This window comes from Colletotrichum fructicola (genome assembly GCF_000319635.2).
Source record: "Colletotrichum fructicola Nara gc5 chromosome Unknown KSG_Nara_v1_contig04, whole genome shotgun sequence".
In the NCBI taxonomy this organism is placed as follows: Eukaryota; Fungi; Ascomycota; class Sordariomycetes; order Glomerellales; family Glomerellaceae; genus Colletotrichum; species Colletotrichum fructicola.
The window spans coordinates 3588695-3603751 of NW_027094054.1; the positions used below are offsets into that span (position 1 = coordinate 3588695).

Sequence of the window (15057 nt, forward strand, 5' to 3'; positions counted from 1 at the left end):
CCGTTACATACCTAAGCATCTTTATTAGGTGTCATGCCTCGTACATGAACACCCACTGCCCCGTTGAGAAGGCCACGTTCTGTTGACGGTGCCCAGGTACTTGTCGGCCCCCTGGGAATACTTTAGTTGCGCAGCTCTCATAATGCTAAACTGCCAAAAACATATCACGCTATTTACAATACCTAGTTGCCTCAACGTAAAGTGGCCGCCGTGGCTGGTTGGCGCAGCTGTCCGACCGGCTGCACAGCCGGCCACCAACCGCCGTGGACATGAGCGAGCGGGTACCTTAGGTAAGATGTCTTGGGTGCCTACCACAGTAGTTACCTTACTATGCAGTACACTGCCGTGCACTACACCTTCGTCCCTGACAGCCATTTGGATGGCCCAGCCCTTTGAAGACCCCGCTTTGCTGCGTTGCTAGTCGCCACACCGCCAGGTACGCGGCCAGCAAGTATATGGCAGCGGCAAGAAAGCTGCAACGTCGACATGGCGGCCGCGTATCCAGCTGCTCCTCCTGCTGCCATCCAACAGTTCTTCGTCGCGTGCCGCACTGCCTGATGCTCGTGCGCGCTCGATTCGAGTCGCTTGCTGCGGCGGGAAGCGCGCAACCAAACGACACTCCAAGGATCCCACCACCAAGAAACCTGTCGGCCGGCCGAGCCAGCCATTGACCTAACGCCCAGCGCCGTTTCTTCGCAATCTTGAGAAGCAATTCGTTCACGGACACGAGCGGGGAGCGCGTCACGTACTAGGCACGGGTGCTACCTTACTGTGCTTGTCTTGGTATGGAACGACATCAGCACTGTATTCCCTTCTGTCCCACGTTTTTGATTGTTATGGAGACGCCGAAACTTGGGAAAAGGGGTCCTTCTCGATTTGTTCAGTCCTCTGACTCTTTTTGGTCCTCCATCAAGATGAACTGGCCAGAGGACCCTCTGCAGGACAAGCTATCGGATCTCGGATACCACCTCGCCTTACATAACCCGGTCTGTTTACCTACGTTGGGTAATAAGGAACCAATAACCCGTCTTCTAAAGATGCCTAGGTAGGGGGATCAGACGGGATTGCAGGTACTTATATGGACCCCATTACGGCTTAGCTACCAAAGATAGAGTGGCAACGGCCCCTCCCACGGGTCCCAGAATTCGTGAAGCAACTCCTGGATCATGGCTGAAGGACATCGTCATTCGTGCCATGTGTCCTCGACTGTCCTCCTCGGCGAGCAGCACTGCTTGAACTACGTGTCGGGAGGTTCCCAGGAAGCATTGCACAAGAATAGCGTTCAATTATGTCAAGTTCTATTGCTGATCCGTCACTCGGTCATGCCTTCGACGGGGAGCAGAGGACGTGACTAAACTCAGCCGGGGAGGTGGATTGGGCCCCGATAAGGGAGAGAGTTCGATTTGATTGAAGCTGGTTGCCGTTTTCCTTCCCACATTGCGATCTGACTTCTTGGACCGTTCGAGACTCCGGCCGTGGGTAGCAAGGGGTCAGGTCCGTCGTCACTCGTCAGTTGTGCACCGTTAGCATTCCCGTTTCTCGACGTCTCCCGCTTCGCTTCGAGACGGTCGACCCCGGCACAGTTCCGTCACAGGAGATTGCACGGAGAAGCTACCCAGGCTCCTGCCTCTCCCTCTCTCTCTCTCTCTCCGTGAGTAACGCTAGATCTATGGTTGCTGGCACTGGCACTGGCAGACCTGCAGCTGAGTGTCTGGTCTGCTGTTTATCTCACACAATGCCTCGACTGGATTCCTTGGGTTTCTGTTTCACTTGCTCACCTGGCGTTTGTCTCATTGGCTAGCCCTCTCTGCACTCCTTTCTACCTGCAGATGGGCAGAAGTGTAATTCCCTTGTCTCCCCGAAATCCACATCGCGACGCTGTCCCTATCGCAGCAGTACGCAGTGGGTACAGAACAATAACAGTACATCCCTGGGCCTTGGTCTGAGGGAGCAGATCAGCATCCACGAATCCCCCGGATTCCTGGTGAGGTCGACCCAAGGGCCAACGCATCCAAGCGCACTCCGTCCGTGATCCTTCTCCATGGATGTTCCGGCATCAGACGAAAGCTGGCGTAAGCCCCGCCTTTCACCCGGGTCTGACGCTGGAATTGCGTGCCTCTCTCCCTCACCACGGACGGTGATAAGATACCGCTACTTGCACAGATACTAGAATGTGTAGAAGCACGGGATCACGTATCGTCTCGTCGCTGTGCAATTGGAGCCTGATAAGCTGAAGCTTAATGTTTGTGAAGTCGTATACTTCACATGCCTCATCTTATCTTCGCACGCATTCTCTGTCTAAGATGACGCGAAGCAACTTTGCCGTGGCATAGCTTCGTGATCTTCACCGTATGTGTGCAGTGCGCTAATTAGTATAGAACGACAGAACAACGTGTCTGTACGATATCAGCGCCTATCCCACCCAGGCGTCTACATTTGTGCCAAGGCAACGTCGTAGTGTTGTCTCTTCCTCCGACTCCGAGACTTCAACGTCAAACCTTCGTCCGGTGATTGAACGCTGATCTGACCCCTCCACAGTCCCTCCAAACGAGCTGCTTTGGTCCGACAGCTGCTGACTAGCGCCCGTAACGTTGGCTTGGCTGCCCATGGCCGTAATCGAGGGTGTTTCAGACATTGCGCTCTTCGTCATCCCCATGAACCCAAATTGGCTCACAGATTGTAGACAACGCGAAACCTCGCAGCCGTACGCAGATGTTTACAACGTTCTATCTAGCCGATTAATACAAGGCGAAGACTGACACATGCCGTAAGCTCACCCACTCGAAGTCGTCTGCTTCCGTGTCGCCAACCTCAGCTACACGCCGGACAAGGAGAAGCTCCGAAGGCGGGGAAATGAGATGAGCAAAGGCGTCATTCGGTGCGTTCGATATTGGCTTGTCTGCATCAGACGTCGCCGTTCCTGTCCACCCTTTCCTTATAGCCCCGGTACCGCCAGTCCCCCCGTCGGATTCTAGTCGTGTGACCGGCTGGCGGGGAGGAAGTAGATTTCGGGCGGAGTAGCGACTCGCCCGCCGGGAGACGGTCCCGTCAACAACGTGCTGTGTGCTTATCCGTAGTCTGTACGCAGACAACAGGTCCTGTCTTGTCTTGACTTGACCAAGAGGCAAGTACGCAAATAGAGCAACAGCTGATGCTGCTCCGATGTTCAAGTTCCCTCATGTCTTATCTTGCAACGCTGCACCTGAACTGGCACTAAGTTGTTATGGGTCGCCGGCTAAATGCTGGCGTTTTGCTGGCGTTTTGCTTTTTGTAGATTGGGTGTGGTATGTATGGCAATTCGTCCCTCGCGTCGAGCTTCCCGTTGGTCCTCGGCTTCCTCAGATACCTAGGTAGTGAACAAACATCGGCGTATGTTGTGCTGCAGTTGGGTACCGCTGATCACGGCAAGTTTAGCGGCAATAGCGTCGCGCGTGAAGCAGGATCTGTGGAGGAGCGGGTTGTGCGGATTCCCGCTGCAAGCTCCTACGGTCCAGTACGGGCCAGATTAGAGCTTCAGGTCTCCAGCCTCTGCCACGAGAATGCTGCAAGAGCTGCTGCAAAGTTACCCACTCTACGTCCCGACCAGGCATTTCTGCAGCAGCTTGCAGCTTCCCCTACTCTGGGCTCCCTTCGTTCCGCAGCGTTATCGGGGTGGCGGCAGCGGCGACGGCGACGATAAGAGACCATGTGGACAGCCGGGTCCGCATTGCTGCCTGCCGGGCACATTCCAACGTGTCGCCTCCGTGTCCGATACCTCACCTATATGAGTGACTTAGTGGGTGAGTGAGTGATAGCTGAGCTCGTCAGGCACCACGATGGCGCAACTGCCAGGCGTCCTCCGTCGTGTTGTGGCCGTTCGCCCAACGCCTCTCGGCGAGACACGTCGACATTATTGGTCAAGTGGATCTATCTCTGTTGATCGAGACAAGATGGGAGGCGAGAAACAAAGGGGTTCAACAGCTCGTGGCTACGAGTATCTGGCCCATACCATGGCAAGTGCATGAAAACACGCAAAATTGCTACCGTCAATTGGCTGACAACAACAACTGCCTTGGACCTGCGACCGGGACTAGGCACGGCGGACTATCGGCGGTGGACGACCTTGGTGTGGCTTTTCTCTGGCTTATGGCGCCTTGCTGCGCATCGAAATTGGTCCCAGGTTGCCAGGTACTGACAATACCTGAGTGGCTGACGGATGCGTCCTCACCCCCAAGAGCCTCTTCTCTTACCTACCTTACCTAGGTAAGGTAAGGTATCTCTCCTTTGGGAATCTACCTACCTTATGTACCCGTGCGCACCTAACTATGGTCCGGTGGTGGCCAGTTGTCGGCGTTTTCTTCTTCTTCTTCTCTCGCTTCTGGCGCTTCCTTTGAGTCACCGCCGTCGTTCTCTGCCTTTCCATGGGGCCTGACCGCCGACGGACTCGTGACAGCTCCCGCCGCCGGTTCCCTTTCCGGCTCCCGTGCCGAATCCGTCCGGCGCTTTCAAGGGCCCAGCTCGTCCAACACTCGGTCCTCCCGCAACGTGTTTTCAATGCGATCGTGGTGTTGTCGTAGTCGTTGTTATTGTTGCTGTCGCCAACGGACGGGCTCACCGCTGGTTCATCTAGCCTTTAGCTGTCTTGACATGCTGCTCCTATTGGGCCTACCGGAGAAGGTTTGTGTAACTCTTTGGCGCCTCATTCGTCGACCCCACCCCCACCTTCGTACAGCTCCGTCGCAGTCGCACACACACACACACACACACACCTACGACAGCTGCAACCCAACCTACCTACGACGCTGCATGCTTTTCCCCTTCCGGGCTTTCTTGAATTCCGGTTTGGCTTGACCGCCTTCTTCGCAATTTCCCGCCGTCCATCCTCATGCATGAACCAGTGTCAGCTTGGCCAAGTCAGCTACAGGACATACCAACTCACAACACGCGAAACCTCACTGAAGGATTTTCTTTCACCCTTCTCGCGTTCCTCTGACATTTCGCGCGTCGCGTCCCGGTCCTCACCGTCTCACCTCTATCCATATTTCTTCTCACCTGGTCACCGCCACTACCGACGCAAAAACACCCGACGCACATCGTGCCTGAACAGCCCACCATGGCACCGAAAGTCGGCAGTGTAAAGGTCGTGTTGCTTGACATCGGTGAGCCTTTATCTCCCCGCATCCACACATTTTCGGACCTGGATGGATTTGTTTTGTAGTTGACAAGAGAACTCACGCTGATTTGAACCACTCGTCCGCATTGCAGAAGGGACCGTGTGCCCCATTTCCTTTGTCAAAGATGTCTTGGTATGATTGTCTTGCCCGCAGCCACTTCCACCTCCCAACCCCGGTTCTGTCGGGTCCCGGGTGACACCCCGATTATGCTCTCCGCCGCTTGCCTTCTCCTACCACGGAGGTCGCTTGTCCATTCGTGCCGGATCACCGTGCGCATAGACCCGAGGCGGCACAATCCCTGCGTCCCGTACTGACACTTCATCCTCCCCATAGTTCCCCTATGCTGTCAACGTTCTGCCGGCCACCTTAGACAAGCAGTGGGACAGCCCTGAATTTTCTCACTACCGGAACGCTTTCCCTGATGATTGCGTGTCTGACCGTTCCGCTTTCGAGGCTCACTTCCGGGACCTCGTCAGCCGCGATGTCAAGATTTCTTACCTCAAGGCTCTCCAAGGCTATCTCTGGAAGGAGGGCTACAAATCTGGCGAGATCAAGGCACCCCTCTTCAAAGATGTCCCTGGGCGTCTTCTATCGTGGAAAAACGCCGGTTTGCGCCTGGTTATCTACTCATCCGGCTCTGTTCCCGCGCAGAAACTCTTCTTTGCCCACACAGATGCTCTGCCGTCGGACTTGACACCCCTCATCTCTGGCTGGTTCGACACTGTTAACGCTGGCCTCAAAACCGAGTCTAGCAGCTACACCAATATCTTATCCAACTTTCAAGATACCAAGCCTGATGAGTGGCTCTTCCTCAGCGACAATCCACTTGAAGTCTCAGCCGCCATTGCGGCAGGAATGCAAAGCATACCCGTCGTTCGCCCGGGCAACGCACCTTTGCCGGCTGATATGAACCCTCAGCCGATCAGGGACTTCAATGAGTTGGAGGATCATGGATCAACACAATGACAATCGCCGAATGATTGCGGGTTTGCCGGCAAATGCTCCTGCTAAACGCTGTAGCTCGATCGGGAGGGTTCGTTTGGGGTGCCTCGAATACAGTCTGCATCCGGCGAACATCACTTTCAGCTTTCCCGTCTCCGTCCTTCCCGCGAATCCACAAATCTTGTTCCTGCTCTCCTTTCTTCCAATCCACACAAAGACCGTTCCAGGCGACCCCCTCCAACTCTTCACAGCGCCGTACCACAACTTTGTGTGTAGCCACAACGACGCCAGTCGCAGCCCAGCCTAGACAATTGGTTTAGTGCTGAACTCTGGGCAAAGCGAGCAAGGGCACAACGAATCCAATATAAGAATCCGGGTGTTAAATGCCTAAATACTTGTTACACACCCAGCTTCATCTCTCACGGTAACGAAATGAACAGTCCAGCCACATTCAATTAGAGCTCGCAAGCAACACTCGAGCCATCTCTTGATAACTAGCGGCCAGGTACTCTACCGACCCCGAGCCATCCGCCACCTTTTCACGGTACATTGTTGATGCCGGTGATAAGAGTGTAGAGCGGCGGATGGGGGCGTTTGAGCGGGGTTCTTGAAGTCTGGAGAGACGGTACCTGGGCATATCACCAGGGCTAGCCGGTGCTGACCCTCTGGGCAACGTGACACTTTGTAGTGCGCATTTCCATGGTGATAACGCAAGTGATCGTCCGTCGATCTATGCAAGGCCACCTGCTGAGGAATCCCACTGTGTCGTCGAGTTCTCCCTTTTGATCGCCCATTGCCGTCCTGAAAAAGGAAGCCGCAGCCAGGGATAAAGCTCCGTATCTGCTTCGAACAGGAGTAAGGTTTCTCCACCCGACTTCGGAGGCCGTAGTGTTGGATCGCGCGTTGGTTAATCGGGTGTCCTCATCAGTCATCATTCTCGCCTGTTCCACAGCGGTACTGAAATGACAACTTCCGGGCCACTGGTGTCACGAAGCTTTCAGAGTGATAGCAAAGTTATTCCGAGTCACTCCTGGGTTGACCTCAGTCTTGGTAAACGGGGTCATGGGCTGCTGAGCAGGGCCCTGTCTCTTCCAGAAGGAGTAGGCCAATTTGTTCGTGAGCTTGACTCCGACCTGGGCGTATCCCAAGAGAGTCATCAGCTCAACAAGTCGAGCCTGGGAGAAGTAGCGTGAATTGGAGATGCAGCTTTTGGGTAGAACGACGAACAATGAGGGGAAAATGTTGCGGGCGCTCTCTGGAAGATCGTCGTTGGGCTGACGGAGAAATGACAGCGTACGGAGAAGCATCTCCCCACGTAGCGAGTGGTCAGGGACGTAGTTAAGAACCAGACTGAGTGAGATGATATCAAACCGCTCTGTATCGTCCTTGGGAAGAGGTCTCTCCATGAAGTCCTGTTGGAGGATTCCCGGCTGTTGACTGTTAAGGTCGATGAGCTCCATCTCGAAAAGCCCACTCTTGGAGCAAGCATTACCGACACTGAGTGCGCCCACCTCAAGCATGCGCAAGCGGCGGCGTTCACTGCCGTGGTTGTCGCTCGTCGCCGCCGCCATGGTCTTTGTTGATTGGAGATTCGCCGATCGCAGCCAGTCCAGAAGAACTTTTGAGCTGTCTCCGCCACGATCTGTCCTTTGGCCCTGGAGACTGGCCTGTTGATACTCCTTGAGTCCGCCGAGCGCAGAGATCTTCGCCGCCAAAGCCGCAGCTTCTTTCTCGTCGTTTCTGGCCAAGGCCTGCTGTCGCTTCTTCTGTAGTGTGTGATGAGTGTTGATGAGAGTTCTGGTTTCTTTCCGACTAATCGACTTCGCCTTCTTCAGAGTTGGAGGTCTACCACTTGACAGAAGCTTCGGTGTTGGTTTTTGTCGAGCCATAGCTGATGAGCCGTCACTTCTGGAAAGAACAAGTGTGACCGCACGAGGTTTTTGATACCGGTGGTAAGAAGTGTTGTGCAGGGTATTTGACGGTCGGGATGCGATCACGACAAACCAGATCTAGTATCAGAGAATCTCAAAGCTCGAGAGATATTGCGCAGCCATAGAGTATCATGTAGTCAAGAATCTCTCAGAACAAAATTTCGACATCCATTGGTTCTCCCGACCCGACCACGAACTGATCTTAAGGTGCCTCAGGTAGGTGAGCTCCGCTGTCAGCGACCGGCGAATAGATATTGCGTTTCTTAGATAAGTTTCCGGGCCCCCGCCGTCCCGGTCGTCGAGCAGCCCAGCCTCGAGGGTGCACGGACCATGTAAGCGAGGAGGGAAAAAAAAAAAAACCAGTGCCCTAACACAAACCACAGAATCTGGGGGGGAAAAAAAGGAAAAGTTCACGAGAGCCTTCTTTTTTTGACCTCAACCGCGACTCAGCCAGCTAACCCGACCAGCCAGCCAACGACCCCCAACATTCACAATGGCCCCTAACACCAAGAAAGGTACTTGACAGCAACACCATTCCAAGATGTTTCCAGCTCGATGAATCTTCTGCCCGTCGACGGCAACGGGGCGAACCTCCCGAGCATCATGCTGCAGCAGATTTTGCGAGTTCTTTGATCATAAAGAGCGATTGCTGATGCGACATCTACTACAGGCGGTGCCTCCAAGGCTCCCAAGGGCTCCAAGCAGGCCAATGCTGCTGCCAAGGCTGCCCTGAAGGGTGTAAGTACAACGCAAAAACTTGACGAGGCGCTTCCTCGGAACGAAGCGGGATCGATGAATCGCGGCGACCTCGACTGCTCGCTCCATGTCTCCCGCCTCCTCCAAGAAAGCACATTTCAAGACGGACGACCGAAGCTGACATGCAAACTTCTTAGACCAACTCCCACAAGAAGACCAAGGTCCGCTACACGACCTCCTTCCACCGCCCCAAGACTCTCGTTGTCTCCCGCGCCCCCAAGTACCCCCGCAAGTCGATCCCTCACGAGCCCCGTCTCGACGAGCACAAGATCATCATCCACCCCCTCAACACCGAGAGCGCCATGAAGAAGATTGAGGAGAACAACACTCTCGTCTTCATCGTCGACATCAAGTCCAACAAGGCCCAGATCAAGCAGGCCCTGAAGAAGCTCTACGACATCGACACCGTCAAGATCAACACCCTGATCCGGTAAGAGAAGTTCCCCCTTAGTTGGATGCGACGTGCGCGCAACAGACAGACCATCAACATCAAATGAACTAACAATGACTGGTGTAGCCCTGACGGCTCCAAGAAGGCCTACGCCCGCCTCACCCCTGACGTCGATGCTCTTGACATCGCCGCCACCAAGCTGGCTCTCGTTTAAACATTGAAATGACGGGAATGGGTACGGGAACAAAAAGCAATTCGGGTTCATTGACTGCAACGGCATTGGCATTGGCGTCTAAAGGTTGTTGATTAGATCCCCGAGGGTGGTATTCCAGGGGCACAAATCGATTCCCCAGTCCTCGAGCTGGGGTACAATGACCAGGTTGAGTCTCCAAAATTGCATATGAACGCGGAACCACTGCCGCCCCTCGTGACCCTGTCTTTGAACCACGTTGAACCACAACTGCTCCTTTTTGCTCCCTGTGCTCGCCAATCAATGTAATCACTAGAACTGTATGCACTAAATTGCAATGGCAGCGTGGGAAGTGTGCTATCCAATCACTCGTAACATGTCGTAGTCCTACAATGCTTGTACATGAGATGAGCGCCCTGAGGCGTCTTCTATTCCCCTCTCGGTATTTGAGCCCCATCCTCCTCGGCCCATGTGAGCATACAAATCATCTAGCCCGAACGCATGTTGTTCAGGTGCTTCATTGTGAGGAAGTTGACATCGAGGAAGCGGTCCACACAGTTGGCAAGGCACGACTCCTCTCCCCTTTCCAGTTTTGAGCCGCGAATCGAGCCGCTGGCGCACTTTTTCCAGCAAATTTCCGTGAGCGCGTGGGTTTCTGTCGTGATTGCATGTCAGCTTCCTCCCTTGCCTCGATTGCCTAATGCTGCCTCGCGCTGCGCTCTACAGAATCGGAGATTGTGCTCACGTGATTGTATCTGCGACCGCTGCTGCTCGTTCGCAAGGAATTGACGGAGCTCGGCCTTGTCCTTGTCATTGAGCTGTTCCAGGTCGGTGTTCTGGAGGGCCTGCTTAGATGACTCCATGGCTTCCGTGTCTGACGCTGCGCTCCGGAGAAGTCGTATTACAACCGGTTGCGTGTGATGTAGAAAGTTCCAGATTTCGATCTTCCTTGAAACAACGGTATAGGAGAACTGAGGCGTGCGTCGTTGCGGTTGTTCTTCGTGGTGAAGGTTTTGGAATAACAAAGGTTCAGTTGGCTCACACTTTTTCCCATTTCCCCACTCTGGGTCCCGCTACCTTAGTCTCAGTACCTACTACCTAGGTAGGTAGGACCTACCTCACCACATTGGCTCAGAATCCGCTTCGCTTGGACACCGTAGTTTTCTTCTGAGGAGAGACGACCAACTTTTTGACATTACGCATACTTGTAAGGAGCATACCTCGAGAAACACATGCCCAACTTTACCGTAGAGAACAAACTCACACTGCATGGAGGCTTTTGATTTTCCCCCTTTTGTTACACGGTTCAACGGTTAATTTGACACACATCGTCAGCAGATCCGATTGCAACGAGAGAAAGGTGAAATTACTACGTAGTCTAGTCCCAATGCCATCCTCTCCTTCTTTATTGCTACCGTCATTTCCTCTGATCACTCAGCCATAGTATCCGCCTAGCACACAGGACCGTGTCTTTAAATGTACTTGTATCTGCGAGCCAAAGCCAAGCTAACCACACAGAAGAAAATCAAACTTCCCAAGATGGTGAAGAATGGAGCGAGAGTGTTGCTCCCTGCGAACGGAACTGGAACGTTCATGCCAAACAAACCGCTGACAAGGTTCAGCGGCACGAGGATGGATGCCAGGAAGGTGATCTTGCTTAGAACCAAGTTCGTGTGCGTGCCCTGCGAGATGCTGTTGATCGAAAGTTGCGCCAAGTAGTTGCTGTGGGAGCGAGACAAGATCTTCTCAAAGTGACCTAGGTTGGTGACCATGGTAACGACGTGATCTTGGATGTCACCAAGATAGAGGCCGATATCCATGCGGGGAGTGACCTTGTAGTTCTCGTTGCAGCGCTTCGTGAAGCCTCGGAGCACATCAGCTTTGCCTCCCAGAAGGCGCATCAAAGCCATAGTGTTCTTACGAACACGGCCGATTGATCGAAGGAAAGCGTTTGAGTCGTCCTCACGAGCCACGAAGACGCCATCCTCGATAGCATCTGCCTCGACTTCGATTTCACGAATGACAGGCGCGAAGCAATCGACAATATCGTCGCTGGTGAGAAGGTTAGGAAGGATTGCCGACATGCGCAAGCAGAAAAACTTACATGAGGGCATAGCAGATCCAGTCACTGCTGAGCGCAACGTAGTCCTTGAGAAGGGCAATGCGCTTCCGCACGTGCGACGCATGTGCGTTTGGCTCAAAGCTGAAGCTTAGAGTACCCTCACGGAAGACGACGACATAGATATTGAAAGGCTCGTATTCGATGCCGTCATCTTCCTGAACTGCGTGGAACGATCGGAAGCTCGCAAAGTAGTAAGAGGGGAAGAGCTCAATCTTCTCCCGAGCCTCTTGCGTTGTGATATCTTCGATGGTGAGCGGATGAACACCGAAAGCCTTGCAGAGAGCAACAACCTCCTCTTTGGTCGGGTTGTTGACGTTCAGCCACCAAACACCATCCGACTCATCTGCAGGCAAGGCAAAGAGACCGCGGAGGTCCTCTCCGGGTAGCACGAGGTCGCCGAGTTCTGCAGCGTGGATCGTTGACTCCCACGCCGAAGAAAAGAAGCTGAACCGGTTGGGATCCACCGGCTGTTGTGCTGGGGATTGCTTCGCCTTAGGCTCCTCATCCACAGCGGGTTCCTTCTCGGGAGCATCCTGACCCGTGGACGAGTCCGAGGGCATGTTGAGAATGTCTCCATCAACAGTGTGGAGCTGCAATTGTGGCTGCACAGCTTCAGATGTCTGCGGTCTGAGGTCTGGGAAGGCACGAAGAGATTCGCGGCGGCTGTTGACCCGCGAGGCCCTATCCGACTGAACAAAGTTCTCGAGATAGTCGAAGTCAATGTACAACTGGTCTTTGCGCCGACCCTCCTGGAGAGGGAAGCAAACGTCTTCCTCGGCGGACTGATTGGTAGCCAGGCTGGCACCATCGTCCACCGTGTGCGGCCGGCTGCGATGGCTTCGGCGACTGCTGATTGAGACAGCTCGGTGCAGCTCTTCTTCGTCACCAGCCCGCTCCGCCTTAGACTCAGAAAAGGACATGCCACGCTCACGCCGACGCGCCTCAGCGAAGGCCTTGACGGAGTTTGGCGGCGACACGGATCGTTGATCAGTGATGGTCTCAACCGTCGGCCGACGAACACGACGAGCCGTTGGTGAGACATCAGCCCCTTCTTCATCCACAATTGCTTCTTCAAAGTCCCTCACCCGAATGTTGGCTGATGCATCCGCTGCAGCCGACTCGGGGCTCAGCAATCGAGCTCCGTAAAGCGTGTCGAAAGTGCCTCGACGGGGACGCTCTGGGTGAGGGGCAGCCGTGACCTGGTGACGGTGATCGTCAAGCTCAGGGATCGGCGTCTTGAAGGTGCCCTCAGAGATGGTCTCCTCGTGGTCCGACATGATGAGAATTGTTGACAGTACGCTTGCGGTGCTGCTGGTATTTCGATTGACGCGATGAAACAGGCGAACCAGTCGATTTACAGGACCGTAAGGGAGAGCGATGAGATGTGTTACTCGGAATCGCTTCTCTTCAAATGCCTCCGCAACGCTCAACTCAGATGGCGATACCCATAACTGATGCGTTTAGTGACGTGCGATGCAGACCGCAGTTGATAGCACCCCGCGCGGCCGCGGCGCGCTGTCCGCTGAACGAATAGCTAGCTTCCAGGGCAAACAGGGCTGGCGACAGTCCCGAGAGCCGTGATAAACGCTGGAGATGCCAGCAGAGCGACGGCGTGACGTTTTCGCAGTGATGTTTCCAAGGTGTATGAAATCGGCAATGGGGAAACCCAGTTATGGAGGCTTCTTGTTCACTCCGCTGTAGACCCAGAAACCAGGACCTAGGAGTGAACGGGAGGGGGAGGTAGCGGCAGCTGCGAGTGAAGCCAACTTGGTGGTGTTCTGGTTGAGAGGGTAGTTCAGTTGGGTCTCGCGACCTGTGAAAATGAAGCCAGGCGAGGACGATAATGCCGGACTGTGATGCAGTTACGCGGGTGCTGGGAGGTCGGACGAGCGTGTGCGATATCGAAGGTAAAATTCCGCGCGAGTTTGCGGTTTGACTATAAAGGACCAGAAAGAGGGATTTCCTGGCGATAGCAGCGGCAGAGGTACGAGAGGTGGTCTATTTGGGTCAACCCTAGATGCGGGACTCGTCGCCCGGAAACAGGTTCGTCCGTCGCAGTCCCGAAAGTCGACTGTCAAAGAAAAAATCAGACTGATCTGATGGAATGCTCGTTCTGTGCGAGGCAATGAGCAGAAACTGGCCGTGGGCAATGGAAGACTTGGGACGATTTGATCTTGCCCTCGAGCGGTGGTGCGGTCGAGTTTTTGTTGTTTCTCCTGTGGTAAAGAAGAGAGAGAGCGAGGCCATAAAAGGGAGGAGAGGATTTCCTGGTTGTCAGAAAAATTCCGAGCCAGGGAGACGCCCGGCAGAGGCGAGCCGAAGGAGAACTTTTTTTCCCTTCAGGTGTCAAGCACCACCTGGCTCCGGCCAACAGCAGCTCAGCAGTTGGGCAGTGAGGTGGGGAACTAAAGTCGTCCAGTGTCGCTGCAGCGGGTGGTCTGTCACGGGTCCTCTGAGTGAGGACTGCTGTGGTGCCAGTACGCGACGTGCCCTGTAGGAATTTAGTAGTGAGGTGCGCTAGTGTACATTCACAGTTGCGTAGCTGAGTGGACCCGGGCCGGGCGGCACCGTGCAAGCCCACAGTTTGTGGGTTCGTTCAAACGGTTCGCGGTACACTAATCTATTGTGCCCCTCCAAAGGGTGGTGCACGCCCAAGCCAAGTGCTTCCAGTGTCATGGGTGCGCCGCTTCGAGTGCTTCCGCCGAATGGGCTGCTACCTGTCCGTACTTAGGTAGGTAGAGCCAAGCATAGTGTCCGTGCTTCCAAGCACCTACCTTACTATTACGAACTGGCATACTTGTCGCCAACTACACCCAGCGGACTCCTCGTAAGCCTGATCCGTTGATCGCCTCAAAATACCCATCTGCTTACTTTTCGGGCATACATCTACGGGCCGACAGACTGATTCTATTCCTTGCCAAGCCGATTCCTTGCTGCACGCGTTTCTCGATCGCCCTTCAATCTTGCAGCATCTCGTACCGTCACACAGTCCTTCACTTCGACACAATTCCCTTCCATAGCCCGCATGGCTGATCAAATTCTCGACCAGGTGCGCGACCTGGCCGAGGGTCAGATTGTGAGTGCCGCAGGACGTCTTTATCCAAATCACGTTGCGCTGATGTCTGCCTCTCCTCAGGACTTTGAGGGCCAAAAACTGGCCGACCTCTTGGCGACCCTCGTCCTCTCAGCATCCGGGGTAAGTTCGCACCTCAAAACTTTCAACACCATATCCCTCTTCTCCGCGACCTTCTAACAGTTTACATTTTAGGCACTCGCCTTCCTCGTCGGCTTTTTCCTTCAAGATATCAAGTTGGCAGTTTACATAGGTCTCGCTGGCACCGCCCTCACATTTCTCCTCGTTGTGCCTCCTTGGCCATTCTATAAACGACACCCGGTGAAGTGGTTGGAATCTAATGGCACGGGTATACGCAATGTGGCTACAATAGAGAAATCGGGCTAAGGGTATCGAGAGTAACAGTCATAAGGCTAGGCGTAATCATTCCAGTGCTTCCTATGGTATCGTATCTTCTCATGTGCCTTTACTCCTGGTCGGCCACATTGGCCGGCTTTGC

The 15057-nt window shown here is 54.3% G+C and overlaps 6 protein-coding genes across 6 annotated transcripts; 3 read left to right on the forward strand and 3 right to left on the reverse strand.

Annotated features, from left to right (window-relative positions):
* Positions 1–5092: 5092 nt before the first annotated feature.
* On the forward strand, positions 5093–6119 carry UTR4 (Enolase-phosphatase E1; the record flags this gene model as incomplete). The annotated part of the gene is made up of 3 exons (XM_032025671.1): positions 5093–5138; positions 5245–5285; positions 5487–6119. 3 exons carry the CDS (start codon positions 5093–5095, stop codon positions 6117–6119), a joined length of 720 nt encoding a protein of 239 aa, XP_031877786.1.
* A 962-nt stretch (positions 6120–7081) lies between these two features.
* BMT2 (25S rRNA (adenine(2142)-N(1))-methyltransferase) lies at positions 7082–7984 on the reverse strand (the record flags this gene model as incomplete). Its single annotated transcript, XM_032025672.1, has 1 exon — positions 7082–7984. One exon carries the CDS (start codon positions 7982–7984, stop codon positions 7082–7084), a length of 903 nt encoding a protein of 300 aa, XP_031877774.1.
* A 535-nt stretch (positions 7985–8519) lies between these two features.
* Positions 8520–9387, forward strand: RL25 (60S ribosomal protein uL23; the record flags this gene model as incomplete). The annotated part of the gene is made up of 4 exons (XM_032025673.1): positions 8520–8541; positions 8697–8764; positions 8920–9212; positions 9300–9387. 4 exons carry the CDS (start codon positions 8520–8522, stop codon positions 9385–9387), a joined length of 471 nt encoding a protein of 156 aa, XP_031877771.1.
* A 464-nt stretch (positions 9388–9851) lies between these two features.
* TIM8 (Mitochondrial import inner membrane translocase subunit TIM8) lies at positions 9852–10226 on the reverse strand (the record flags this gene model as incomplete). Its single annotated transcript, XM_032025674.1, has 2 exons — positions 9852–10018; positions 10109–10226. The coding sequence occupies 2 exons, from the start codon at positions 10224–10226 to the stop codon at positions 9852–9854; spliced, it is 285 nt and encodes a 94-aa protein (XP_031877799.1).
* A 609-nt stretch (positions 10227–10835) lies between these two features.
* Positions 10836–12762, reverse strand: CGGC5_v007794 (putative metal ion transporter; the record flags this gene model as incomplete). Its single annotated transcript, XM_032025676.1, has 2 exons — positions 10836–11415; positions 11468–12762. 2 exons carry the CDS (start codon positions 12760–12762, stop codon positions 10836–10838), a joined length of 1875 nt encoding a protein of 624 aa, XP_031877760.1.
* Positions 12763–14159: 1397 nt separating this feature from the next.
* SPCS1 (Signal peptidase complex subunit 1) lies at positions 14160–14945 on the forward strand (the record flags this gene model as incomplete). The annotated part of the gene is made up of 4 exons (XM_032025677.2): positions 14191–14216; positions 14408–14561; positions 14622–14681; positions 14754–14945. The coding sequence occupies 4 exons, from the start codon at positions 14191–14193 to the stop codon at positions 14943–14945; spliced, it is 432 nt and encodes a 143-aa protein (XP_031877768.2).
* Between the last annotated feature and the right edge of the window lie 112 nt (positions 14946–15057).